General features: G+C 45.5%; 1 protein-coding gene across 1 annotated transcript in view; it reads right to left on the minus strand.

Annotated features, from left to right (window-relative positions):
• ACTN3 (actinin alpha 3) overlaps positions 1 to 11,317 on the minus strand; it is a 73,341-nt gene extending 62,024 nt beyond the window's left edge. The window contains exon 1 of the mRNA XM_040409673.1: positions 10,986 to 11,317. Within this exon, the coding sequence (XP_040265607.1) occupies positions 10,986 to 11,117 (132 nt within the window). The 5' untranslated portion in view covers positions 11,118 to 11,317. The remainder of the gene's footprint in view (positions 1 to 10,985) is intronic.
• Between the last annotated feature and the right edge of the window lie 16,048 nt (positions 11,318 to 27,365).

Consider the following 27,365-nt stretch of genomic DNA (forward strand, 5'->3'; position numbering starts at 1 on the left):
GTCACATTTAAAATCTGGAGCTCCAGAGCGGTTGTAACCTGGTGAAGCCCCTTGTGTTCCTATGAAAATCAGCCCCAAACACAGAGTGGCTGTCCAGGCAGTAAAACGTGTAAATGTATGTGCTATGTAACTAGCAAGGTTAAATATAGATATCTGGTACATATTTGGGATACAGGATCAATGTCATAGATACATCTGTCAGACGTCTTCACACCTCAGCAATGTGACCATTCACACCTCATCCAGCGAACCTTACAGGACAGCGTGACATGCTATATATCACATGCCTGTGCCAATTAAAGGATTAATTCCATATAGGAATGACTCATGCTAATGACAGTTATAATAGATCACTATTATAACTGTCAATATGAAGTCGGAGTCTCCTCACCTGTTCGTTCCTTCTATGTCTACTTACTGTTAGATAGCATAAAAGTTTATGGCAATAGGCAGTGGATAAGTGGCTGACAGGCACCTCCAGAAACTTTGATATTTAGGTGGGTACAAAGGGATGAGTATCTTATCCACTCTGCCTGATCACTTACTGACAGCAGGCATTGGTTGGCACCTATGATTTTCAGTGGATCCTGTCAACAGCAACAGGATCCGTTGACAGTTAAGTAATGGGAATGGCCATTTTAAGAATGGACAAGATGGGAAAATCTATATAGTGTCTTAAGACCCCTAACACATTATACTTTTGTCGTCTGAACCCACCATTCTTAGCGGGACCAGCCGACAATCTAATGTGCATGGAGAGCTCTCAACTCTCCCATAACAGGGAGAGAAGCATTCGGTGTGCTGTATTTCTTTGCCGATCCTTTTGTTTGCTCATGAAATAATCTGCCATTGTGTCTGCCAGCAGCTTTCCCTTCTCTCCCCATAGAAAACACATACATGCCTGGCTAAAGGGAACGTGTATGTGTGCGGGGGAGTCTGGAGAGATCCAGTAGCTGTTGAAGGTATATAGGCACCTTTAGAATATACTGCTAAGAGTTATTTATGGTGTGGTTCTTCAGAGGAAGACCCTGAGCAGTGCCAAAGCCTGGGGGGAAGGGGGCGAGGGGAGGTTGGCCAGTCTCTGAGGGGCACCCAGTCTCTGAGGCACATTGAAACCAAGTATTTCAAACACCATCACTACTCAGTGAATGCATGTAGTGTGCTTGTAATGGCATTCACTCTGTCGCAGGCTGCTCACTATGTGCAGGCTGGTTCAGGCTGCAGCCTACAAGAGCGTCGGGCACATGTCCACTGACGCGTCATCAGGGTGCATGTGCCTGTAGGCTAAACCAGGCAGGGTGCATGCCACCCTAGTGTGGAGCAACAACAGACCAGCATGCAGGAAGGGCAGCGAGGACAGGGTGTCTTTTTCCTTTTTGGTTTAAGGGGGTGCACCTGACAGAACAGGGGGAGTTTTAGTGATGGGCGGCAAGTGCCAGCCATGGCCCATCAGAATTCTGCATGGTAAGTCACAGGGGGCTGGCTGGGCTGTGAACCACGTGAGTGCCTTTTCAGCCCCATGTTGGGGCCTAAGATGGCTTAATATGGAGGATTATTACTGTGGGGGCCTAGATGGAGTCTGCACATCAGGCCCATGGGAATTGTATGAGTAATACTCTGAGTAGCACAAGTAAAGTTCCCATGGGCCTGCTGTGCAGACTCCACGTAGGCCTCCACAGTAATACTCCTCCTTATTAGGCCATTCCCATTTCCAATTTAAGCCCCCACTAACAGTCAGTGTATGAGGTTAGGGAACGCAATACTTGATTCACCCCGGGTGCTGGCAACCCACATTACACCACTGACCTTCAGCCGTAAAGTGCAAGCATTAGAACTATGTAGCAGAATTCTCTGTTACAGAACACAAGTGATTGTGAGCCAAAACCAGATGGGGGTCAAATACACAGAACGGGAGCAAATCATTCCATTATACCTTATCTCTGTGTAGGCTCCACTCTTATGCTGCATTTACACGAGACCATAATTGTCCAGATTATCAGGAACGATCGTTCCTGCCCGTGTAAATGTGCCAGGGATCACCCGATGAATGAGCAAAAGGCTTGTTCATCCAGGCCCAACCGATCATAGTTTCTGGGCAGCAGATTGTGTGGTCTAAACAGTGATCTGCTGCTCAGAAACCATGATTCTGTATGAGGATGAGGGATTGCAATAGCCTTCCCTCGTCTTCATGCAATGGCGGAGATTGCTGCATGCCTTTTCATGTGTCTGAAGAAAACAACATTTTTAACCAATGTGAAGAAACCCATTAATTTTAATTTATCAGTGTTATGTCTGGGTGCTGTCCATTGTAAAAATGGTCAGCGCCCAGACAGAAGACCTGCCCATGTAAAATTAGCCCAGAGGTGATGTTAATTACATGTATATATACAGTTGTGGTCAATACAAAGAACTGGCACAGGAGTTATTTGTGTCAAGGACTTTAGGACCAGGGGACATTCATTATGTGTGAAAGAAAGATGATTTATATTTTTTAAACTTCACTTTTATTTATTTATTATTTAAAACGTCCATTTTAAAACATCCACAGTGTCTTTAATGTTAAAATGGATGTTTTAAACAATAAATAAATAAAAGTGAAGTTTTAAAAATATACAGCACATAAAAAAGACGTACCCAGGTCAGAAGGGCCATTTGCATTAGTTACTTTAAAAGTTAAACGTCTATATGTGCTGTGAGGTCCTATTTATTCTGTATATTGCTGAGAAAGATGATTTAGACATCAATACAAGAAGAGATTCTTTACAGTTAGAGTAACCAAACTACGGAATGACCTTCCCCAAGAGGCAGTAATGGCAGATATTATTTCAGCATTTGAAAAAGGATCAGATGCTTATCTAAGGGTCCATTCACACATCCGTGTGTGTTTTGCGGAACCACGGATCCGCTAAACACGGACACCGGTAATGTGCGTTCCGCATTTCGCGGACCGCACATCGCCGGCACTAATAGACTATGCCTATTCTTGTCCGTAATTGCAAGACAAGGACAAGAATAGGACATGTTCTATTTTTTTCGGTAGCGGAATTGCAGACCCGGAAGTGCGGGTCCGCAATTCCGTATCCGGGCAGCACATTGTGCGGCCCCATAGAAATGAATGGGTCCGCAATTTCGTTTCGCAAAATGCAGAACAGAATTGCGGACGTGTGGATGGGGCCTAATAGCAAATGGCATTGAGGGTTATAATTCCTTTAACAATTAATATGGTATAATTGGTGTACTGGGGTCTTTTTTAACCTACTGTTCTGTATGTAACTGTGTAACTAACATAACACATAAACCAACAAGGGAAACATTTCCTTCCTGATCCCAATTTGATGAATGTAATTTTGCTGCCACATTTTACTTCAAAATAGTTGCTTATTTGTTCTGCAATGCATTTTTTAACCACTTACAACAGAAAAAGGGACCGTTCACACCATGCACATCAGTTTGTAAAAGAGGAGCTTTAGAGACATGACAAATTTGCCTCCGAATAAACAAGAAAAGATTTCTAACAAACGGGAGAGGACTTTAATTTGCATTGGCCACTTGACTGGCATTTCATGGCCATTCTGTGGCAATCCTTTAGCTAGGATATCATACAGATGACCTAAAGACATTTGTACTGTTATCATTAAACATGTCTACCTAAATGGCGCAAAAGAAAGGGCACAAAATCTGTTGCTTTTCAATAAAAAAAATAACCTCCACCAGGTTCCCAGTAAGTAAAGAAAACAGTCATATACCCACAGTTTACAGCCCCAGATCGAGGACAAGTTGTCCAAACCACACGATCACAGCATCCTGGCTGCAGCAGTGATGTGCAAGCCTTACTGCTTCTACTATTACATTTACTGTGATGAACCCCTTTAACATTTAGACTATAAACACTTTTCTTAGTGGTTTACATGTATTTTGGGCTAAAACATTTTCACAATAGGTTCATATTACCTATTTTGCTTCATTTGGTCTCTGCAGCTTCTTATTTTACACTACATAGCAAGCTGCAGACTCTGCTGTTGTGTGAAAAATCTGGCTATCTGATGGCTCAATCTCCATTCCCTCTATGATCCCTCCTGAACAATCTTCTAAGCTGAACTTTAATTTGGGCATAAGTCATCTTACAAGATCTTCCTGTATTGTTGGCAGCACTGTTTAAACATGATGGGGCAGATTTATCAATGTACAACAATTTTCTTTCAATTTATAAATTGCTCTCGTCTACTTTTTGTTTTAGATATTTTCCAACACATTTGTAATTTAAAAGGTAGAAAAAAAGAAAACAGTACCAGGCGTTATCTTGGCTTAGCTTTTGCAACCACTTTTCATTCAGCCACTTAACGACCAAAGTGTTTCGGTCCTAAATGACCAACAACCTTTTTAGCAATATTTATTTTTTTCTAACTTCCCCCCAAAAAATCTATGTGTTTGTTACCCTGACATCTAGGGCTGTTTTTTCATAACTTAATAAAAAAAAATCCAACTTTTTTTTTTTGTTATAGCCTTTTTTATTTTTTATTTAAAAATGTAGTTAGAATCAATTCCCTATAAAAAAAAATTCAGTTGTTTTGCCGGGGTTAATCAGGGTGATTATGGTGGCAATTTGGTATATTTTACCTATTTCTATAGTTCTATAAATACATTGAAACTCTCTCTCCCTCTCTCTCTCTATATTTATATATACTGTAACTAGAAAGTCCATGGGAGCCCACTGCTCCATTGTCATGGCCTATTCAGGCGTCCATTGTAGCCTGTTAGAGGACACTTCCAGTCTCTGACTTAATCAGCCTAATATTCACTTCAGTGCAGTGAACACTAATGAAGCTGTGTGGCCCTTTACTTCCATGTGGGTTGTTTGTGGAAGGGGCCCTCTCCCAACAGACAGACATTTACTAAAACGATTATTTTAAAGGTCATAGGTGAAACCCAACCTTCTGCCTGACAGGCAACTGATTTGCCATTATAGTATAGAGGTACACTGTACTACTAAATAGTATTAGGGTACTTTCACACTTGTGGCAGGACGGATCCGACATGCTGTTCACCATGTCGGATCCGTCCTGCGGCTATTTCGCCGTGCCGCCGGACCGCCGCTCCGTCCCCAATGACTATAATGAGGACAGGGGCGGAGCTCCGGCGCAGCACGGCGGGGCACGTTGAAAGCCGCCGGACTAAAAAGCCTGACATGCAGTAATTCTAGTCCGGCGGCCTTTCGCCGTGCACCGCCGTGCTGCGCCGGAGCTCCGCCCCGTCCCCATTATAGTCAATGGGGACGGAGTGGCAGTCCGGCGGCACGGCGAAATAGCCGCAGGACGGATCCGACATGGTGAACAGCATGTCGGATCTGCCCTACCCCAAGTGTGAAAGTAGCCTTATTGTTTTATTTCACAGGCATAATATTAAGTAAACAGTATTACTAAAATGAAAAAAAACAAAAACACTATTTTTATTTACACTGTTTACTGATCGCCATAAGTAATGTGTTCACAAAATTGTATGGTTTATATGACTACAGGGATACCAAATGCTATTTTGTGATATTTAACAATATGTTACAAAAATGCATTTATTGTAATGGTTTTTGATACATTCCTTTTTTGTAATATTAAGATTGCAGAAAAATGTAACTTTTACTTTCTAACATTTATTTTACCATAAAAGAGTATCTGTAAAGTTACATTTTTGTGCTGTAACCTTTACTAAAAAAGTTATTTTGGATGTCTTAGCTCGGAATTGAACCCCAGACCTTCTATATGGTTAGACAGCAGGTTTGCCACTACACTATAGAGCTATACTATTAGAAAGTCAATATTTTATGAGGCTAAAAATCTACTAAACAGTATAGTACTGTATACTTTACACTTTTTAATATAATGCCTGTGAAGAAAACAGTAATACTATTTAGTGGCTTTTTAAGCACAGAAAAGCCTGCTGTAACAGATTGTTTCTATAGTGTAGTGGTAAGCCTTTAACTTGCCATACAGAAGGTCTGGCGTTTAATTCCCAGCAGTGATCTGTAAAATACTGTAAAGGTTATGACAGAAAAATTTAGCTTTTACTTTCCAGCTTTTCTTGTGTGGTAAAAGAAAAGCTTAAATGACAAAGGTACATTTTTCTGCAAAGTTACAAAAAAAAATAATGGAGCAAAAAACATTACCATAAATGTATTTTTGCAACGTACTGTTAAAGGCGTATTCCAGTTATATTCATTTTTCCCCTCCATAGGGTATGGGGTCCCCATTCTCATGATTGGTGGGGGTCCCAGGGACCCCCAACAAGCTAATAGTTATCCCTGATCCTGTGGATAGGGGATAACTTAATATAACCGGAATATCCCTTTAAATATCAAAAACAGTATGTGGCATCCCTGAAATCATAATAACTATAAAAACCCATACAATATAGTAAACAGCGTCAATAAAAATGGCACAAATGTTTTCCCTTTGTTAACCCATAATAAAAGCTGATAGAAATTTTAACATAAAATCTTATGTGTATGGCAAAATGACCTGATGCAAAACAGTTATGGCTATGAATGTGAGAAGGGCCCACACAGTTTGCCTGTAAAGGACCCTGAAATTCCTATTGGCAGCCCTCTTCACACGGGTCAGATTTGCTGCAGATTTTTACCTGTACATGTAAAATCTGCAGCAGATTACAGTACCAGTCAAGTGGATGAGACTTTACAAAACCTCATTCACATGCTGTGGACATTTTCCATACTGAAAACTATTTACGGTATGGATTTTCAAAGCTGCCGCATACTCATTCTGTTGTGGAAATGCTAACAATTTCACTGTTTTCAATGTAGGATGAAATCAGTGGTCAAATTTTCCGGCAAAATTGGATTGATAGAGAAATCTATGGTGTAAATTTTTTGCAGTGTGTGGAATCAACCTTAGGACTAAAACCATAACCCAGTGATTTCCATCTGGCAGTATTCTTGTGTCTGCTGTGAGAATATTACAAAACAAGAAGTGCAGTACACCCTAAGGACAAAACTACACCCTAAGGGCTCTTTACACGCACTGCGAGCAGTGAACACATAGCAAGAGGTGGACTGGCCGTAGACCCTACAGGGAAATTTACAGATGGGCAATTTCCCAGTGGGCTAAACGAGTCCTCCTCACGACCGCTGGCCAGGTTCATAATGATCTGATGCTCTCAGCATTAATCAATCCTAGGAGCATCAGATACTTATGCAACTGGCTGGTGGCCACAGTTGCCCTCCTGCCTTCAACTGCATTGCCATTCTCAGGACCATGATACAGTTGAATACTGCGGCAGGGGTGGTAGTATTTAGTGCTGCATTATGGTACTGCTGGCCCTGCCTACTTCTGTTGGTCCTGCCTACGTCTGTTGGCCCTGCCTTCTGTCAGTTTGGACCTACCTACAACATGGGGCCACTTTTATTTTTTTTTCTAGGGCCATTTTAAGTTCCCAGTCTTCCACTGTGCACAGCATCTGGACTCAATTCTGACCCATTCATTTCAATGGGTCTGTGTACATGAGCATTGTTTTTCACGCATTATCTTTGCGTTAAGGAAAAATCGCAGCATGTTCTACATTGTGTATTTTTCACGTAGCCCTGGCTGCCATAGAAGTAAATGGGGCTTGCGTGAAAAACAGCATCCGGATGCAATGCATTTTCCACTGATGGTTGCTTGGAGATGTAGATTATTCTTCAGTTTTTCTTCACAAACCTGAAAAATGCATGCAATCCAGATACAATCGGAAAAAACACACACACTGAATGCAATCTCAGAAAAAACTGATGGAACTTGCCTGCTAAACCATGAGTAATCCTGACACGATCCATATCTCTCGTGTGAAAGAGGCCTAAGGGTTTGTCCACAGGTTTTGTCTCAAATCCATATGATTTTACTGGATTGCAAAGGGTGACATCTGTTGCGGAAATCTGCAGCTTAAATTGACATGCTAAGGATTTAAAGGGTCACTATTGGTAAAACTTTTGATATGTCATAGAGACATTTCAAACAATTTGATTGATGGGGTCTAAGTGCTGAGACCCCCACAGATAACTAGAATGAGGAGATAGGCTCAACAGAAAGTCCATGGGTCGAAAAAAAAAATCTGATTTAAAAAAATAAAGTCCATGGGCCCGTCTCAATTCCGTCCCCTCTGCAGCGAGAACATGCTCATGTATTTACCAAAACTCAGTGACCCTGAGACTGTATCTCAATTTATGCAGGATTCTGCACAGTTTGGCTGAGATTTGTTTGCTGCTACTGTAAAACACTATGAACTTTCCTCCTGCAATTCCATCATAGAAAATCTATAGCATATACTCCCCATGTGGTTGTACCGCAAGCACCGAATAAGCAGAGCTTTAAATGAATAAAATATAAGTTTTACCGAATCTTTTCCCACTAAACTATACATATGTGTGAAGAGTGGGAGAAGAGAGTTGCATTGACAATCCAACACAATGGGCAGCACATTGAATACATTTTATAAGTGGTCAGAAACTTGTAAATAACTCATGAAAGAATAAAGTTACGTTAAAACCAAGCACACCATTGTTTTTCTTGTGAAATTCCCAATAAGTTTGATGTGTCACATGACCTCTTCCTATTGAAAAAACAAAAGTTGGATTCAAAATGGCTTACTTCAAAATGGCCGCCATGGTCACCACCCATCTTGAAAAGTTTCCCCCCTCACATATACTAATGTGCCACAAACAGGAAGTTAATATCACCAACCATTCCCATTTTATTAAGGTGTATCCATATAAATGGCCCACCCTGTATATCAATTTGCTCAGCTCCTTCTGTATTAGAACACAATGCTGGCAGTGATCAGACTGCATGTACAAAGTGACAGGTTCCCAGGAGGGTTGTCCACTCCTTTTATATTGATGACCTTTCCGCAGAATAGGCCATCAATATCTGATCGTCAGGGATCCAGCGCCCCACCCTCCCACCAATAAGATGTTTTCGGGTAGCTCCGATGCTGGAAATAGGCACCAGAACTCTGTCCGTTGGCTAGTGGACTGAACTGGTTACTGCAGCGCTGCTCCCACTGAACTGCTCCTGAAAAGCTGATAGTTCGGGTGCGTGGTGTTGGCTTATCAGATATTGATGGCTTATCCTGAGCATAGGCCATCAATATTAAAATCCCGCAATACCCTTTAATTTGTATTTTGTGAAAAGAATTACCCCAATTACAGCCTTGTCACCTAACTGCAGTGGCCCTCAGTAAGGATGAAACATCACTCCAACAGCTGTTCTGTGCCATCAGTACGGTGCCATAGCCTCATGTATAACCAGCAGCAGGATAGGCAGCATTGAAAGAGAGATAGATATCTAATGTAAGTACCTGAAAACTTATGTCCACCTTTGTTCCTCCATTGTTACTACAAATAAACCCTGTGTAATCTGATGTTACAGTCAGATGTTACTCTCTTCTATCTGTTCCCTACTTCTTTCCAACCAGCCAAATGTATGAGGGGATTATGAATCAGAAGTAAAAGAGTAACACCCGACTGCAAGGTCAGACCACACAAGGTATGTAGTATGTATGTAGTATGTATCATGAATACATATAGGTCTGCAGACAACTGTGAGCACAAAAAACAGTTCACTTTCAATCAAGACCATTGGCAGAGTTGTTTCATTTTTATTTTATATGCACTAAAACAATAAAAAATGATTTATGTAAATTAATTTGGGAATGGAGATCTCTCTGCACGCTGCCAGACAGTGATCAAAACCATTCCATTACATCCAGAAGCGGAAAACTGATGCAGCAAGAGGAGGCGAACGATAAGAAGATTGATGATAATTCGGTTAGTAAATAGACGGATGTTCATCAGTTGCTTTCTCTAAATGGCTGTGAAGGTGCTGTTTTCTTCATTATTATCCTCATCATCATCATTACTTGTATTACTTTATATCTCTCAAACGCTGCAGATATAGGTAAATTGCTTATATGTTTATGGGAACTAGATTATATTTATGTTCTATACTATGTAATATTTCACATTAGTGAGGGCTATTAGTATTATTTAGTAGAACTATTATTTTACGTTGATTGTTTATGCACAGAAATAATTCTTTTGATATTGTATATGATGGTCTGTATTCAGATAATTGAGCAGCGATTGTCCTTCTGAACAATGTATTTCCTATTACTAATTTGTGATTGCAGCCCGGCACTGGTTGAGCACGTTCTGTTCCAGGGTTATAGATGTTGGCTAAGCGCTGTGATCGCCAACACACAGTATATTGATTAAGTCTGTGGAAAACTGGAGGTCACCCTCCATTTGACATAAACCAAACACTGTTTCATGCCATTCCAAACATTAATGACACAGGCAGATAGAGTGACTAGACTGATGTCATTAGAGATTTGATAACCATGCTTGCCTCTATATCTGTATGTTGAAGTCATATCCCAACCATAAAGTCTCCACTGTGCCACCTGATCACCCTCCTCATACATTCCACATAATGATGACACCTTCTACTGGAAATGTCACCAACCTATAAGGCATCAACCATACCAGGGTTATTACAAGGGACCAGCTGCTCCTTAAACCACAGATGCGGGCCCTCTTTCCCACCCCTATGCCCCCTCCCTTACAAGGATCACCTTGCATCTCTCCAACTAAACTGAAGGGGCTGGTCAGAGAATGAAAAACAATCCATCACTCTTGCTGAGCCCACTCCTTCCAAAAAAAGCATCAGTGGACATCTTGAGCCAGGCCGATGACAGGGAGGGGAGCTGCATGTGTGGGGTGGAAGAGCTCTGGTGGGAGCACCTGTTCTAGGGCCAGCTGAGCAGACTTCTAAACCCACAGGGCAGTCAGCCTGAAGCTTCCTTGCTGCTGTTAACTACTATTTTCAACATTGGTTCCCGACCCATCATGATAATAAACGAATAGATTTTTCTATGAATCTTTCCCTTATATTGAAACAATCTGTGAAAGTAATAATAAGTATGAATGTTCTACATAATATTACCTTTCTCTGTTGCTTCTCCCATGCAGGGTCTAGGAGTAGATCCCTATCCCAGTCTTCTTCCTGAGGCATGTAATCTTCTTCTCCGACATTGTATGAGTTGGTATATTGTATATGTGGATCGATGGTAGTCATCTTTGCGCTCACCCTTCCCTTGTTATCAATCTGTAATTTGTCTTGGCTTTGGAATTACAGGCTCCTGCAGTCCCTGGCCAGCAGGTTATGGCTTAAATAATGTATTGCAGCAGTAGGTTCTTGGGAGAGCTAACCAGGAATCCCCTCTTTAAAATGCTTGCTTCCTCCTTACCAGCCTGCTGTCCCTGGTCAAAAAAAATACACGTGACCTATTGCACATAAGTACCATCAGCTGGGTACCATGTGGTCAGATAGGTAGCCATAAATGGTGAGTGGGTGGTCTAACAAAACCCCTCCTAGTTTATCTGTCCTATGAGTTCAGACTTGGTGAAACTTTGGACAAAAGTTTTTTATAGGGTTCTTACATTTATTTTGTGTCATGTCATATTAATAATACTAATTTTTAAAGGTCTTTGTCACATGCTTCACTTTGTAACTCCCAAGTACTTAAGATCTCTCAAAGCTACTGTATGTGACATCTGTCATGATGTCACATATACAGAAATAGACTTCTCTCTCCTTGCTATCTGTCCCTGGCATACATTTAAACTGCTAGCACTTTCAGCATCCAAGAATAGTCTAGCAGTAAAACAAATAGTCCCCTCTAAATAGCAAGTACCGTATGTCACTTTGATACTGCATTGAAGACGTGTTATCTCTGAAACTCTTCAAATCAAAATTGAAACGCTTAATAAATTAAGATTGCACGTGTTATACTCAGTTATTAAAAGACATCATATCTGGAGGCAAATCATTTTCACTTTTTTTCTTGATTCAGTACAATAATAATAATGGGCATCTTAACATGACAGATATATCAGTATGTCGGCGATTTCACGGAATGTGTGTAGAATTTATGCAAGAGTAATTGCTTGTAGTTGCTGCTGGAAAGTACTTTAGGAAAATAATGTGTGCGGTATTGCTTCATGAGACTAGTGGGCCTGAACACATGATGCATGGTTCCAAACCTGTGGCAGCTACAGGGCCTCTTCTTTTACCTGGAGAAGTCATGACATCAATTGTTTGTCCCTCCTTATGGCATGGTATGTATTGTCTGTATGTACAGTTGCAAGAAAAAGTATGTGAACCCTTTGGAATGATATGGATTTCTGCACAAATTGGTCATAAAATGTGATCTGATCTTCATCTAAGTCACAACAATAGACAATCACAGTCTGCTTAAACTAATAACACACAAAGAATTAAATGTTACCATGTTTTTATTGAACACACCATGGAAACATTCACAGTGCAGGTGAAAAAGTATGTGAAACCTTGGATTTAATAACTGGTTGAACCTCCTTCTGCAGCAATAACTTCAACCAAACGTTTCCTGTAGTTGTAGATCAGACGTGCACAACAGTCAGGAGTAATTCTGGACCATTCCTCTTTACAGAACTGTTTCAGTTCAGCAATATTCTTGGGAGGTCTGGTGTGAATCACTTTCTTGAGGTGATGCCACAACATCTCAATCAGGTTGAGGTCAGGACTCTGACTGGGCCACTCCAGAAGGCATATTTTTCTTCTGGTTAAGCCATTCTGTTGTTGATTTACTTCTATGCTTTGGGTCGTTGCCCTGTTGCAACATCCATCTTCTGTAGAGCTTCAGCTGGTGGACAGATGGCCTTAAGTTCTCCTGCAAAATAAATGTCTTGATAAACTTGGGAATTCATTTTTCCTTCGATGATAGCAATCCGTCCAGGCCCTGATGCAGCAAAGCAGCCTAAAACCATGATGCCCCCACCACCATACTTTACAGTTGGGATGAGGTTTTGATGTTGGTGTGCTGTGCCTTTTTTTCTCCACACATAGTGTTGTGTGTTTCTTCCAAACAACTCAACTTTGGTTTCATCTATCAACTGAATATTTTGCCAGTACTGCTGTGGAACATCCAGGTGCTCTTGTGCAAACTGTAAACGTGCAGCAATGTTTTTTTTGGACAGCAGTGGCTTCCTCTGTGGTATCCTCCCATGAAATCCATTCTTGTTTAGTGTTTTACGTATCGTAGATTCGCTAACAGGGATGTTAGCATATGCCAGAGACTTTTGTAAGTCTTTATGTAGTAATAGGAAAATGAGCGAGCACTCATACACTTGGCAACCAGATTGACATATGCAGAAAATATTTATTAAATCCCCATAAAATACAAGTAATAAAATTTATAAGAACAATGTAGCAATAATATACAACATTACAGTCACATATATTGTGGTAGATATGATCGATACTATATTCAATAAAAATATATTCGATAGAAATATTCGATAAATTGAATGGTAGAAAATTCAATGTTGAAATATTCTATAGAATATTCGATACCACTCAATAGTGTCGATAAATTCAATAATATATATCACACCAAGAAACTTCAAATATATGCTGTTATTTGGGAAAGAGGGGGTATTATCTTCTAGCGCTCTATCCCAATTTGGGAAACTGAATGTCACTGAAAATGTTGTAGGTGTATTCACTGGGAGCGCAATATGTTCATAAAGTGTCCACAGGAATCCTGATAATGTGAAAAGTCTCTTATAGCATATCCTTTTAAGGTCGATATGAGCTTTGAATTGAAGAAAACTTGAAATCGATATTTGGCTTACCGTCTAGCGTCTGTTGTCTCCCTATTGCTTCAATGGAGCTTTAAATATTTGCCGGCCTATTCAGTCGCTCCATACAGCAAGCTGGTTTAAATTTTGCGGGAGTTCCAAAGATCGCGGGAGTTGCCACTCTGTTCCGCAATTTCCTTTGGTGCAGCTTTCGACGATAAGAATAGTTAATCCTTTACTGTAGAAATTTTCTTCTGTATGGCCATACAGTATTATCGGAGGCTTTTCAATGCAGGTACCGTATATACTCGAGTATTAACCGACCCGAGTATAAGCCGAGGCCCCTAATTTTACCCCCAAAAAATGGGAAAAATTATTGACTCGAGTATAAGACTAGGGTGGGAAATGCAGCTATAATGCAGAGTGTATGTGTATATAATGCACACACTCTACATTATATACACACATCTGCAAGAGGGTGACTCAGATTGATGGGAGTCTGACTCTGACTCCCTGTATTTAATGCAGAGTATATGCATTATATACACACACACTCTGCATTAAATACAGGGAGCCATCCACAGATCTCCCCCCTAAACAGTGCCATCCACAGATCTCCCCCCTAAACAGTGCCACCCACAGATCTCCCCCTAAACAGTGCCATCCACAGATCCCCCCTAAACAGTGCCATCCACAGATCCCCCCTAAACAGTGCCATCCACAGATCCCCCCTAAACAGTGCCATCCACAGATCCCCCCTCCCCTAAACAGTGCCATGATGGCACTGTTTAGGGGAGGGGGGATCTGTGGATGGCACTGTTTAGGGGGGATCTGTGGATGGCACTGTTTAGGGGGGAGATCTGTGGATGGCACTGTTTAGGGGGGAGATCCACAGATCCCCCTACAGTGCCATCCACAGATCCCCCTCCCCGACGCTCACAGCAGTATATTTATAAAATAATCAGTAACTACTTTAACTTTAATCATTGCTCATTGCTGAGCTCTTTACTCTGATTATTTGGATATCTTACTTTGTTTTAGCTCCGGAAATAGCAGGCAGTGCGGGCGGGCGGCGCTCACTCACTGACGTCACGCGCCTGCTTCTCCCACTAGGCGGCGCAGGCGCATGACGTCAGTGAGTGAGCGCCAACCCCGCACTGCCTGCTATTACCGGAGCTAAAACAAAGTAAGATAGCCAAATAAATAATCCAGGGCTTTACTCATTATCTCCTGGGGGGCCCCGTGGGCCCCCCTGACTTAGGGGCCCGGTCGCAATTGCGACCGCTGCGACCCCTATAGCTACGCCACTGTTGGTCTGTATTATGGCAATGTAAGTTGCCATAATACAGACCTAGACTCGAGTATAAGACGAGGGGGCTTTTTGAGCACAAAAATATGTGCCAAAAAGCTCGTCTTATACTCGAGTATATACGGTACATCACTTGTTTCACCATACGCGTTACGGGTAGATTCACTCTCCCTTCTTTAAAGTAATTAACACTGAAGAGGACAGTATACTGCTACAGATGGATCTGGATAGATTGGAGACTTGGGCAGATAAGTGGCAGATGAGGTTTAACACTGACAAATGTAAAGTTATGCACATGGGAAGGAATAATACAAGTCACCCGTACATACTAAATGGTAAAACACTCGGTAACACTGACATGGAAAAGGATCTAGGAATTTTAATAAACAGCAAACTAAGCTGCAAAAAACAGTGTCAGGCAGCTGCTGCCAAGGCCAATAAGATAATGGGTTGCATCAAAAGGGGCATAGTGATGAGAACTAGGGATGAGCGAACCCGAACTGTATAGTTCGGGTTCGTATCGAATTTTGGGGTGTCCGTGACACGGACCCGAACCCGAACATTTTCATAAAAGTCCGGGTTCGAGTTCGGTGTTCGGCGCTTTCTTGGCGCTTTTTGAAAGGCTGCAAAGCAGCCAATCAACAAGCGTCATACTACATGCCCCAAGAGGCCATCACAGCCATGCCTACTATTGGCATGGCTGTGATTGGCCAGTGCAGCATGTGACCCAGCTTCTATATAAGCTTGGGTCACGTAGCGCTGCACGTCACTCTGCTGATACAAGTGTAGGGAGAGGTTGCAGCTGCGACGTTAGGGCGAGATTAGGCAGTGATTAAGTCCTCCAAAAGACTTCATTCAGTGATCGATCTACAGCTGTGGATCATTGAACTGCTGCTATTCAATTGCTCAGTGTTTTTAGGCTGCCCAGAGCGTTTTTCAGTCACTTTTTTCTGGGGTGATCGGCGGCCATTTTGTGGCTTGTGGTGCGCCAGCACGAGCTATCACCAAGTGCATTTAACCATCAATAGTGTGGTTATTTTTTGCTATATCCTACATCAGGGTCAAGCTTTCATCAAGTGCATTTAACCATCAATAGTGTGGTTATTTTTTGGCCATATACTACATCAGGGGCAAGTTGAGCCTGTCACAAAGTGCATTTAACCATCAATAGTGTGGTTATTTTTTGGCCATATACTACATCAGGGGCAAGTTGAGCCTGTCACCCAGCGCCTAAAAAATAGGCCTCACATTTATATTCATCCAAATCTGTCATTACTGTTTTAGCTGGTCAAGTTATTTTTAGTGTCCGTCAAAGCACAGTTTTTGTTCTGGGTTGAAAAACAATTCCCAATTTTGCAATTCTCAAAATTAGTGGTTTCTGCTGTATCAGGCCTACTTTAAATCTATCCCTAAAAGGGTATATTAGATTCAAGGTGCTGATAGGGTAATTCTCAAGAACTTCACACACACACGCTACAGTGCAGATCCAAGTCTAATTCTGTGATTAAACGTATACCTGTCACCCAGCGCCTAAAAAATAGGCCTCACATTTATATGCATCCAAATCTGTACTGTTTTAGCTGGTCAAGTTATTTTTAGTGTCCGTCAAAGCACAGTTTTTGTTCTGGGTTGAAAAACAATTCCCAAATTTGCAATTCTCAAAATTAGTGGTTTCTGCTGTATCAGGCCTACTTTAAATCTATCCCTAAAAGGGTATATTAGATTCAAGGTGCTGATAGGGTAATTCTCAAGAACTTCACACACACGCTACAGTGCAGATCCAAGTCTAATTCTGTCCATAAACGTATACCTGTCACCCAGCGCCTAAATAATAGGCCTCAAATTTATATTCAGCTAAATCTGTCATTACTGGTGTGCCTGTATTAGTGTAATACGGTACCTAAATAGATAGCCAGATAGTGTTAGGTGTCTGTAAAAAAAGGCCTGAATTGTAATTCAATACATTGGCCCGAATAATATTTTTCTTATTGTGGTGAACGGTAACAATGAGGAAAACATCTAGTAAGGGACGCGGACATGGTCGTGGTGGTGTTAGTGGACCCTCTGGTGCTGGGAGAGGACGTGGCCGTTCTGCCACAGCCACACGTCCTAGTGAACCAACTACCTCAGGTCCCAGTAGCCAGCAGAATTTACAGCGATATTTTGTGGGGCCCAATGCCGTTCTAAGGATGGTAAGGCCTGAGCAGGTACAGGCATTAGTCAATTGGGTGGCCGACAGTGGATCCAGCACGTTCACATTATCTCCCACCCAGTCTTCTGCAGAAAGCTCACAGATGGCGCATGAAAACCAAGCCCATCAGTCTGTCACATTACCCCCATGCATATCAGGGAAACTGTCTGAGCCTCAAGTTATGCAGCAGTCTCTTATGCTGTTTGAAGACTCTGCTGGCAGGGTTTCCCAAGGGCATCCACCTGGCCCTTCCCCAGGGGTGGAAGAGATAGAATGCACTAACGCACAACCACTTATGTTTCCTGATGATGAGGACATGGGAATACCACCTCAGCACGTCTCTGATGATGACGAAACACAGGTGCCAACTGCTGCGTCTTTCTGCAGTGTGCAGACTGAACAGGAGGTCAGGGAGGAAGACTGGGTGGAAGACGATTCAGGGGACGATGAGGTCCTAGACCCCACATGGAATGAAGGTCGTGCCACTGACTTTCAGAATTCGAGGCAGTGGTGAGACCGAGCCAACAGCGTAGCAAAAGAGGGAGCAGTGGGCAAAAGCAGAACACCCGCCGCCAAGAGAGTCTGTCTGCTACTGGCCACCGCCATCTGGGACCGAGCACCCCAAAGGCAGCTTCAAGGAGTTCCCTGGTGTGGCAGTTCTTCAAACAATGTGCTGACGACAAGACCCGAGTGGTTTGCACGCTGTGCCATCAGAGCCTGAAGCGAGGCATTAACGTTCTGAACCTTAGCACAACCTGCATGACCAGGCACCTGCATGCAAAGCATGAACTGCAGTGGAGTAAACACTTTAAAAACAAGGAAGTCACTCAGGCTCCCCCTGCTACCTCTTCTGCTGCTGCCGCTTCGGCCTCTTCTGCTGCTGCCGCCGCCTCGGCCTCTTCCTCCGCCTCTGGAGGAACGTTGGCACCTGCCGCCCAGCAAACATGGGATGTACCACCAACACCACCACCTGCGTCACCAAGCATCTCAACCATGTCACACGGCAGCGTTCAGCTCTCCATCTCACAAACATTTGAGAGAAAGCGTAAATTCCCACCTAGCCACCCTCGATCCCTGGCCCTGAATGCCAGCATTTCTAAACTACTGGCCTATGAAATGCTGTCATTTAGGCTGGTGGACACAGACAGCTTCAAACAGCTCATGTCGCTTGCTGTCCCACAGTATGTTTGTCACGGCCACGGTTTTGGCCGTGACTCCTTGGGAGCCGCATACTGTTGCCCGCGGTTTTGGGTTGTAGTGTCAACCGCAGCTTGAGGCATAAGGTTGTTAGCCTCAAGTGCGGTTGCCGCGGACAACAGCTTTGTGTGCGGTTCCCTCGGAGTTGTGTGCGCGTTTGTAAGCACTTTTGTATGTCTGTGTGCACTTTGTTTATGTTTGGTGTGCACTGACATTTTCCCTTCACTGTGGCTGTCCGTGGCAACGTTTGGTTGTATGTTGTACATGTGGTGGCAGTGTCCCGGCCTTCGGGCTGACTCCCAGGACACGCTTGCCACCCATGTCGTTGCCTGCGGCAACAGCCACAGTGTGTTTGTTGTTTGGACACTTCCCCTTTAAGTTATGTTTTCCCTTCTGTGGTTTTGGAAGGGTTAACTCCCTTTCAGTGTGTGTGAGTCATGGGGTGTGTCTGATTGTTGGGTGTGGCCTCTTGGCCCTATAAAGCCTCAGTTGTAGGCAGTAGCCAGGGAGGGTGTTTCAGCCATGCTGGCTGTAGACATCCTCCTGGTTACTTACCAACTGCCAGTGGGGGCCAACCTTCTGGTCATAAGCAAATATATATGTCCTTTGGTGTCTGGAAGATGTGTTCGGCTTTATGTTTCTTTATTGTACCTGTGGTCCTGGGTTCCCGTGTGTTGTGTGTTTGTGTGCTGAGTCCTGCTGTCTGTGGGCAGTACATCCACATGGGTTCCAGGCTTGGTTGTCTGTGGTAGGTCTCTGCTATGTTTGTGGCATGTACCTGCCATTGCCACAGGTTGCATTTGTTTCCACTTGCTTGCAGCTTGGCCAGTGAGACTCCTGTTCCTCCGTATCCAGAAGGAACAGGATGTCTTACTCTGACTCCTAGCCCAGGGACCGGACGGAGGGTAAGTTAGGGCTCCCAGGTTCCTGCGCATGGGTCCTCCTACCTTCAAGGTCGGCCCATGCAGGTAGGAGTTAGGGTCAGGTTAGGGACGCTGTAGGAGGTGACCTGCTCCCTAATCCTATTTGTCCTGGTCAAGCAGCGACCACCATCCTTCGGCACACGGCTGAGGGTTTCCCCCATCCTCAGCCGTGACAATGTTGTTCCCAGCCGGCACTACTTCTCCAAGAGAGCCGTGCCTTCACTGCACAACCAAGTATCCGATAAAATCAAGTGTGCACTGCGCAACGCCATCTGTGGCAAGGTCCACCTAACCACAGATACGTGGACCAGTAAGCACGGCCAGGGACGCTATATCTCCCTAACTGCACACTGGGTAAATGTAGTGGCGGCTGGGCCCCAGGCGGAGAGCTGTTTGGCGCATGTCCTTCCGCCGCCAAGGATCGCAGGGCAACATTCTTTGCCTCCTGTCTCCTCCTCCTCCTACTCAGCTTCCTCCTCCTCTTCTTCCACCTGCTCATCCAGTCAGCCACACACCTTCACCACCAACTTCAGCACAGCCCGGGGTAAACGTCAGCAGGCCGTTCTGAAACTCATATGTTTGGGGGACAGGCCCCACACCGCACAGGAGTTGTGACGGGGTATAGAACAACAGACCGACGAGTGGTTGCTGCCGGTGAGCCTCAAGCCTGGCCTGGTGGTGTGCGATAATGGGCGAAATCTCGTTGCAGCTCTGGGACTAGCCGGTTTGACGCACATCCCTTGCCTGGCGCATGTGCTGAATTTGGTGGTGCAGAAGTTCATTCACAACTACCCCGACATGTCAGAGTTGCTGCATAAAGTGCGGGCCGTCTGTTCGCGCTTCCGGCGTTCACATCCTGCCGCTGCTCGCCTGTCTGCGCTACAGCGTAACTTCGGCCTTCCCGCTCACCGCCTCATATGCGACGTGCCCACCAGGTGGAACTCCACCTTGCACATGCTGGACAGACTGTGCGAGCAGCAGCAGGCCATAGTGGAGTTTCAGCTGCAGCACGCACGGGTCAGTCGCACTGCGAATCAGCCCCACTTCACCACCAATGACTGGGCCTCCATGCGAGACCTGTGTGCCCTGTTGCGCTGTTTCGAGTACTCCACCAACATGGCCAGTGGCGATGACGCCGTTATCAGCATTACAAAACCACTTCTATGTCTCCTTGAGAAAACACTTAGGGCGATGATGGAAGAGGAGGTGGCCCAGGAGGAGGAGGAGGAGGAAGAGGGGTCATTTTTAGCACTTTCAGGCCAGTCTCTTCGAAGTGACTCAGAGGGAGGTTTTTTGCAACAGCAGAGGCCAGGTACAAATGTGGCCAGACAGGGCCCACTACTGGAGGACGAGGAGGACGAGGATGAGGAGGAGGTGGAGGAGGATGAGGATGAAGCAGGTTCACAGCGGGCTGGCACCCAACGCAGCTCGGGCCCATCACTGGTGCGTGGCTGGGGGGAAACACAGGACGATGACGATACGCCTCCCACAGAGGACAGCTTGTCCTTACCTCTGGGCAGCCTGGCACACATGAGCGACTACATGCTGCAGTGCCTGCGCAACGACAGCAGAGTTGCCCACATTTTAACGTGTGCGGACTACTGGGTTGCCACCCTGCTGGATCCACGGTACAAAGACAATGTGCCCACCTTACTTCATGCACTGGAGCGTGATAGTAAGATGCGCGAGTACAAGCGCACGTTGGTAGACGCGCTACTGAGAGCATTCCCAAATGTCACAGGGGAACAAGTGGAAGCCCAAGGCGAAGGCAGAGTGCGGTACGCCAGACCTGCAGGGTAATGCGAATGTGAGGTCACGGTCAATGGCAAGCGAGGGTTACTCACCGTTATGTATGGAAACCCTGGGCAGGCATACAGCAGTGAAGGAGAGGCTGGCACAAAAGTCCTCTGGGGCACACTCTGTGTTTAGGGACCAGGCCTGGTGTTGGATGAGGTGCCCTGGATGTTGCAGGTGTTTTATGTGCCTGGGGTAAGGTCCCTTTTGATGTACGTGACGCCAGTGCCGGTAACGGTGGCACACCGGTGGAAGGTCTTAATAAGCAAGGAACACAGATGGAAGGTGAACCAAACTTTACTTTACTGTAGTAAATTCCACTTTGTACAGTTAGCTGGCAACTCAGTTCCACATATCAAGTACACTTCCCAAGCAGGTTACACAATTATGGCAGGTATATGGTGGTTAGGCAAGATACACAGAGGGGAAACTTCCACATGCGCAGAATCAGGCTGTACAGACTCCTCGGAGATTAGTGTACACTGTCCCTTTCGGACTCCTGTCTGGCTTTAATCCCAAGGCCCAGATACCTTATTGTAGGCTTTTATCCTTGGTAAATAATCCTCCTTAGGTGCTCATTCTTGCTCCATACCTCTAGTCTCTCTGCCCTTCAGCTTACTTGTATTAGCCGGACATGTTGGCTCTGCTGGACTTTGTGGGAACTACAGGGTTGCTTCCAGGAGGTGCCCTCTTCCCCTGGGATAGATCTTCTGAGCTAACCATGGCTCTGTGGATCAGGAGGTAGACTAGGATCCCTCTACTAGTCTCCTGGTGGCAACTAGAAGCCTGGGCTGTCTAGTTGCATGTCAGGAGAAGGCTCTGGCTTGTGCCTTCTGACTTGTCTTTGCAGACTCCTGACCTTCAACTCCCTTCCCTGTCTGGGGCCTGAATACTTATACTAGGGGTACTCTAGCTCCCTCTAGCGTCTGGGATGACTAACTACAGGGCCTAGGCCTGATGCTACATAAAACAGGGAAAAACATTACATATAACAACAATACTTTATAATTTACATAAAATATTCACAATAGAAAATGACACTTCTGTCCCTAGTGAAAGGAAGGAACGCACACCCCCATTGACACTCGTGTAGTGCCCACGCTTAGTCCGTGAGGCCACTACATACCCCCACGCTTTAACGTTGCCCGACCTCGGCGCAACATGGAGGGGCCCTGCCCAGCTGGATACTGCACCTGAAAAAGAGACCAAACAGCAAAGCAGGAAAACACATCTACATTTGCAGAAGCATAAAATATGCACATATCAGGCAGTTCCAACTGGCTTAGGAACAAGTTCGGTGAAAAGGGGCGTCGTTCTCTTCTCTCAGGATCATATGAGGGAACAGGGGCGCTGACCTGGCACAGCGTAACATTATTACCAGGATAGTCCATAAGTGCAAATTGTCCTTACAAGAATAGCAAAAAAAACAATTTAAAAGTTCTTGGAGGCTCAAAGAATAAATATGAGTCCGTACCCAGGTTGCTTTCTTATAAATCACAGAGGCTCTCGTGCAGTGGAGTCCATCTCTGGGCACATTTCCTTAAAAACAAAGATCTCAGAGGCTCAGGTACTTTTGAGTCTATCACTGGGCACGTATCCTTGGAGTTCCGTTGCACAATAAAAATGACAGCTAAAAACAAGTGCTGTAATACCCCTGATCAACCTGAAAAGGGGGTTAATGGTAAAAAGTGCAACAACGGAACAGGCACAACTTGGTGTGTGATAGTAGAAGCAGGCAGGAGGTCCTGGAAACAAACTTGGCTTTGCTGACTTTATTATTTCAGTGGATGACCACTACCACTGAGCCGTGGGTGAACTGGCAGCAGCAACAAAGGACCAGAAACAAAGGACTCCTGTCCTGGAAGGGTTAAATTTTCAAAAATCATCCCTTGGCAAGATAAATCAAAGGCCTAGCAGGCTAATTCACAAGGGCGTATCATAGTTGCCCGGCTCTGCTGGCAAATAAGACCTGTAATAATCCTCTACAGGTGGATGTGCCCACATTACAGTGTTAGGGGGCAGCTGTAGCATGAAGGGACCCCTTATAGGTATCGGCCCCATAGGCCTAGGGGTAAGGACATTTGAGGACCGCACCGGTCCAGGCATAATTATTGTAGGCTGTGGTGGACTCGATACTGCCGCCGCAAGCGGTCCGGTGGGCTGTGGAATGACTGACTCTGCGCAGCAAGTCATAGAGTTAGAGGGCCGTCTGGGGAGCACCGACGGTGCGGAGGTGGTAGAAGGTGGTCTACGGGTGGTGACAGGCACCCTTACCTCGTCCTTCCTAGGCAGGGTCTGGATCCTGGCGGTGGCAATCTTGCGCAGCTCCCGCAACTTTTCTTCCAGACGGACGATCTGGTCACCTATGCTGTCGGTCTCAGAATCGCTGTCCTCTGCTGTCGCCGCCGGCGCAGGTACAGTGCAGGATGCATCGGACGTGGCCGCTGCAGGCTCCGGTGGCGCATCGGGTCTCCTACCCTTCCGGATATTCTCCAGGGTAACGCAAAGTCCTTTTAGATTCTCCATGTCCTGGATGGTTTTCTCCCGGCGAGGCAGCTCGGGGGACGGATAGGGACTCACCCATTTTTCCAACACAGTTGGCTGCCAAAATACATTAGGACCAATGAAAGAGCCCCGCTCTTGGAATGCGTGATGGGCCGGTTCTGGAGAGCGCTCAGGTTTGCACTCGCAGCCAGAGTAGTCCTCATCTGCCTCCCAGTACTCCGGTTCCTTCTTGGGACGGGTCACGGCAGTCGCATATGGGCCTCGCAGGCTCTCGGCAGGGGTGAATTCTACCTCCTCTCCCTCGCGGAGGTTGTGCAGATGCTCAGGGAGGTAACCTCTCTTGACAGACCTCCGGTTGACGTACAAGTCTCTGCCAGTAATGTGGTCTTGTATGAACCCGTAGCCACGGGTCTTGTCAAAGGACAGCACCAACCCCCTTCTCCTTTCCAGGCGGGGTTGGGTATTAGGATGACGGTCGTAAATGGACTTGGTCAGTTCTTCATAGTATATTTTGGTTTTAGTATTCCTCTTTATAGCGGCCTCCCGGATCTCTGCCATAAGTGTCGACCACTTGAATGAGGGCTGAAAGAAGTCTCTCCGGGAGCCGTAGCAGTGCTCCGGTTCTTTCCCCAGTGGCGAGCAGGCGGGTCTCTCCGGTCCCGGAGAGTAGGCCGGTGGAGCCTTTTCTGGCTCTACACCAACGTCAGTCATGTTCAGTAAATCAGGCGCGGACATCTCAGCAGAGCAGTCTTTACTCTCCAACATGCTCGATCCTTCTCTGGAGAGCGACAGGGTGGCGCCAATAAGTTCAGACAGATCCTCCCATTGCACTGAGAGGCCGCCCCCCAGGTACTCCAGTATGGGGAAGGCGGAGTCCATTCTGGCAGACATGCAAATGTCCAGACAGGCGGTGGCGCCAATATTGAGCTTTTTCCCGCTCTTCTCAGCAAAAAGGCGCCAACTTTTACCGCCAATTCAGGATGAAGATGACGCAGCAGTAATCTCAAGCAAGCTCAGCGGCCATCTTTAGTAGAAACGCTGTCTATTCACTGACAGCAAGCGGTGGCTTAAACAAGCAGCAAACAGTCCATAAAACACTATTTTCACACCGCTACTTAGGACAGTCCTTTGGCCCAGTAATTTTGAATAAAACCATTAGGGCTTGGTCACTTTAAGATGATTTTCAGCACACAGTTTTGTAATCCAACAATGGCGCGGATATGTTCCGTATCCTGTTCGTGACGCCAATTTATGCGGTACGCCAGACCTGCAGGGTAATGCGAATGTGAGGTCACGGTCAATGGCAAGCGAGGGTTACTCACCGTTATGTATGGAAACCCTGGGCAGGCATACAGCAGTGAAGGAGAGGCTGGCACAAAAGTCCTCTGGGGCACACTCTGTGTTTAGGGACCAGGCCTGGTGTTGGATGAGGTGCCCTGGATGTTGCAGGTGTTTTATGTGCCTGGGGCAAGGTCCCTTTTGATGTACGTGACGCCAGTGCCGGTAACGGTGGCACACCGGTGGAAGGTCTTAATAAGCAAGGAACACAGATGGAAGGTGAACCAAACTTTACTTTACTGTAGTAAATTCCACTTTGTACAGTTAGCTGGCAACTCAGTTCCACATATCAAGTACACTTCCCAAGCAGGTTACACAATTATGGCAGGTATATGGTGGTTAGGCAAGATACACAGAGGGGAAACTTCCACATGCGCAGAATCAGGCTGTACAGACTCCTCGGAGATTAGTGTACACTGTCCCTTTCGGACTCCTGTCTGGCTTTAATCCCAAGGCCCAGATACCTTATTGTAGGCTTTTATCCTTGGTAAATAATCCTCCTTAGGTGCTCATTCTTGCTCCATACCTCTAGTCTCTCTGCCCTTCAGCTTACTTGTATTAGCCGGACATGTTGGCTCTGCTGGACTTTGTGGGAACTACAGGGTTGCTTCCAGGAGGTGCCCTCTTCCCCTGGGATAGATCTTCTGAGCTAACCATGGCTCTGTGGATCAGGAGGTAGACTAGGATCCCTCTACTAGTCTCCTGGTGGCAACTAGAAGCCTGGGCTATCTAGTTGCATGTCAGGAGAAGGCTCTGGCTTGTGCCTTCTGACTTGTCTTTGCAGACTCCTGACCTTCAACTCCCTTCCCTGTCTGGGGCCTGAATACTTATACTAGGGGTACTCTAGCTCCCTCTAGCGTCTGGGATGACTAACTACAGGGCCTAGGCCTGATGCTACATAAAACAGGGAAAAACATTACATATAACAACAATACTTTATAATTTACATAAAATATTCACAATAGAAAATGACACTTCTGTCCCTAGTGAAAGGAAGGAACGCACACCCCCATTGACACTCGTGTAGTGCCCACGCTTAGTCCGTGAGGCCACTACAAGAGGAGGAGCAAGAGGTCGCCAACGCAGCTGTGTCACGGCCAGCTCCTCTGAGGGCAGGGTTAGCATGGCAGAGATGTGGAAAAGTTTTGTCACCACGCCACAGCTAACTGCACCACCACCTGATACGGAACGTGTTAGCAGGAGGCAACATTTCAATAACATGGTGGAACAGTACCTGTGCACACCCCTCCACGTACTGACTGATGGTTCGGCCCCATTCAACTTCTGGGTCTCCAAATTGTCCACGTGGCCAGAGCTAGCCTTTTATGCGTTGGAGATGCTGGCCTGCCCGGCGGCCAGCATTTTGTCTGAACGTGTATTCAGCACGGCAGGCGGCGTCATTACAGGCAAACGCAGCCGCCTGTCTACAGCCAATGTGGACAAGCTGACTTTCATAAAAATGAACCAGGCATGGATCCCACAGGACCTGTCCATCCCTTGTGCAGATTAGACATTAACTACCTCCCCTTAACAATATATTATTGTACTCCAGGGCACTTCCTCATTCAATCCTATTTTTATTTTCATTTTACCATTATATTGCGGGGCAACCCAAAGTTGAATGAACCTCTCCTCTGTCTGGGTGCCGGGGCCTAAAAATATCTAACAGTGGCCTGTTCCAGTGGTTGGTGACATGAAGCCTGATTCTCTGCTATGATATGAAGACTGATTCTCTGCTGACATGAAGCCTGAATCTCTGTTATGGGACCTCTCTCCTCTGCCTGGGTGCCTGGGCCTAAATATCTGACAATGGACTGTTCCAGTGGTGGGTGACGTGAAGCCTGATTCTCTGCTATGACATGAAGACTGATTCTCTGCTGACATGAAGCCTGAATCTCTGTTATGGGACCTCTCTCCTCTGTCTGGGTGCCGGGGCCTAAAAATATCTGACAGTGGCCTGTTCCAGTGGTGGGTGACGTGAAGCCTGATTCTCTGCTATGACATGAAGACTGATTCTCTGCTGACATGAAGCCAGATTCTCTGTTACGGGACCTCTCTCCTCTGCCTGGGTGCTGGGGCCTAAAAATATCTGACAGTGGCCTGTTCCAGTGGTGGGTGACGTGAAGCCTGATTCTCTGCTATGACATGAAGACTGATTCTCTGCTGACATGAAGCCAGATTCTCTGTTACGGGACCTCTCTCCTCTGCCTGGGTGCCTGGGCCTAAATATATGACAATGGACTGTTACAGTGGTGGGTGACGTGAAGCCTGATTCTCTGCTACGGGACCTCTCTCCTCTGCCTGGGTGCCTGGGCCTAAATATCTGACAATGGACTGTTCCAGTGTTGGGTGACGTGAAGCCTGATTCTCTGCTATGACATGAAGACTGATTCTCTGCTGACATAAAGCCAGATTCTCTGTTACGGGACCTCTCTCCTCTGCCTG

Source organism: Bufo bufo, chromosome 10 (genome assembly GCF_905171765.1).
Source record: "Bufo bufo chromosome 10, aBufBuf1.1, whole genome shotgun sequence".
NCBI classification, from domain to species: Eukaryota; Metazoa; Chordata; class Amphibia; order Anura; family Bufonidae; genus Bufo; species Bufo bufo.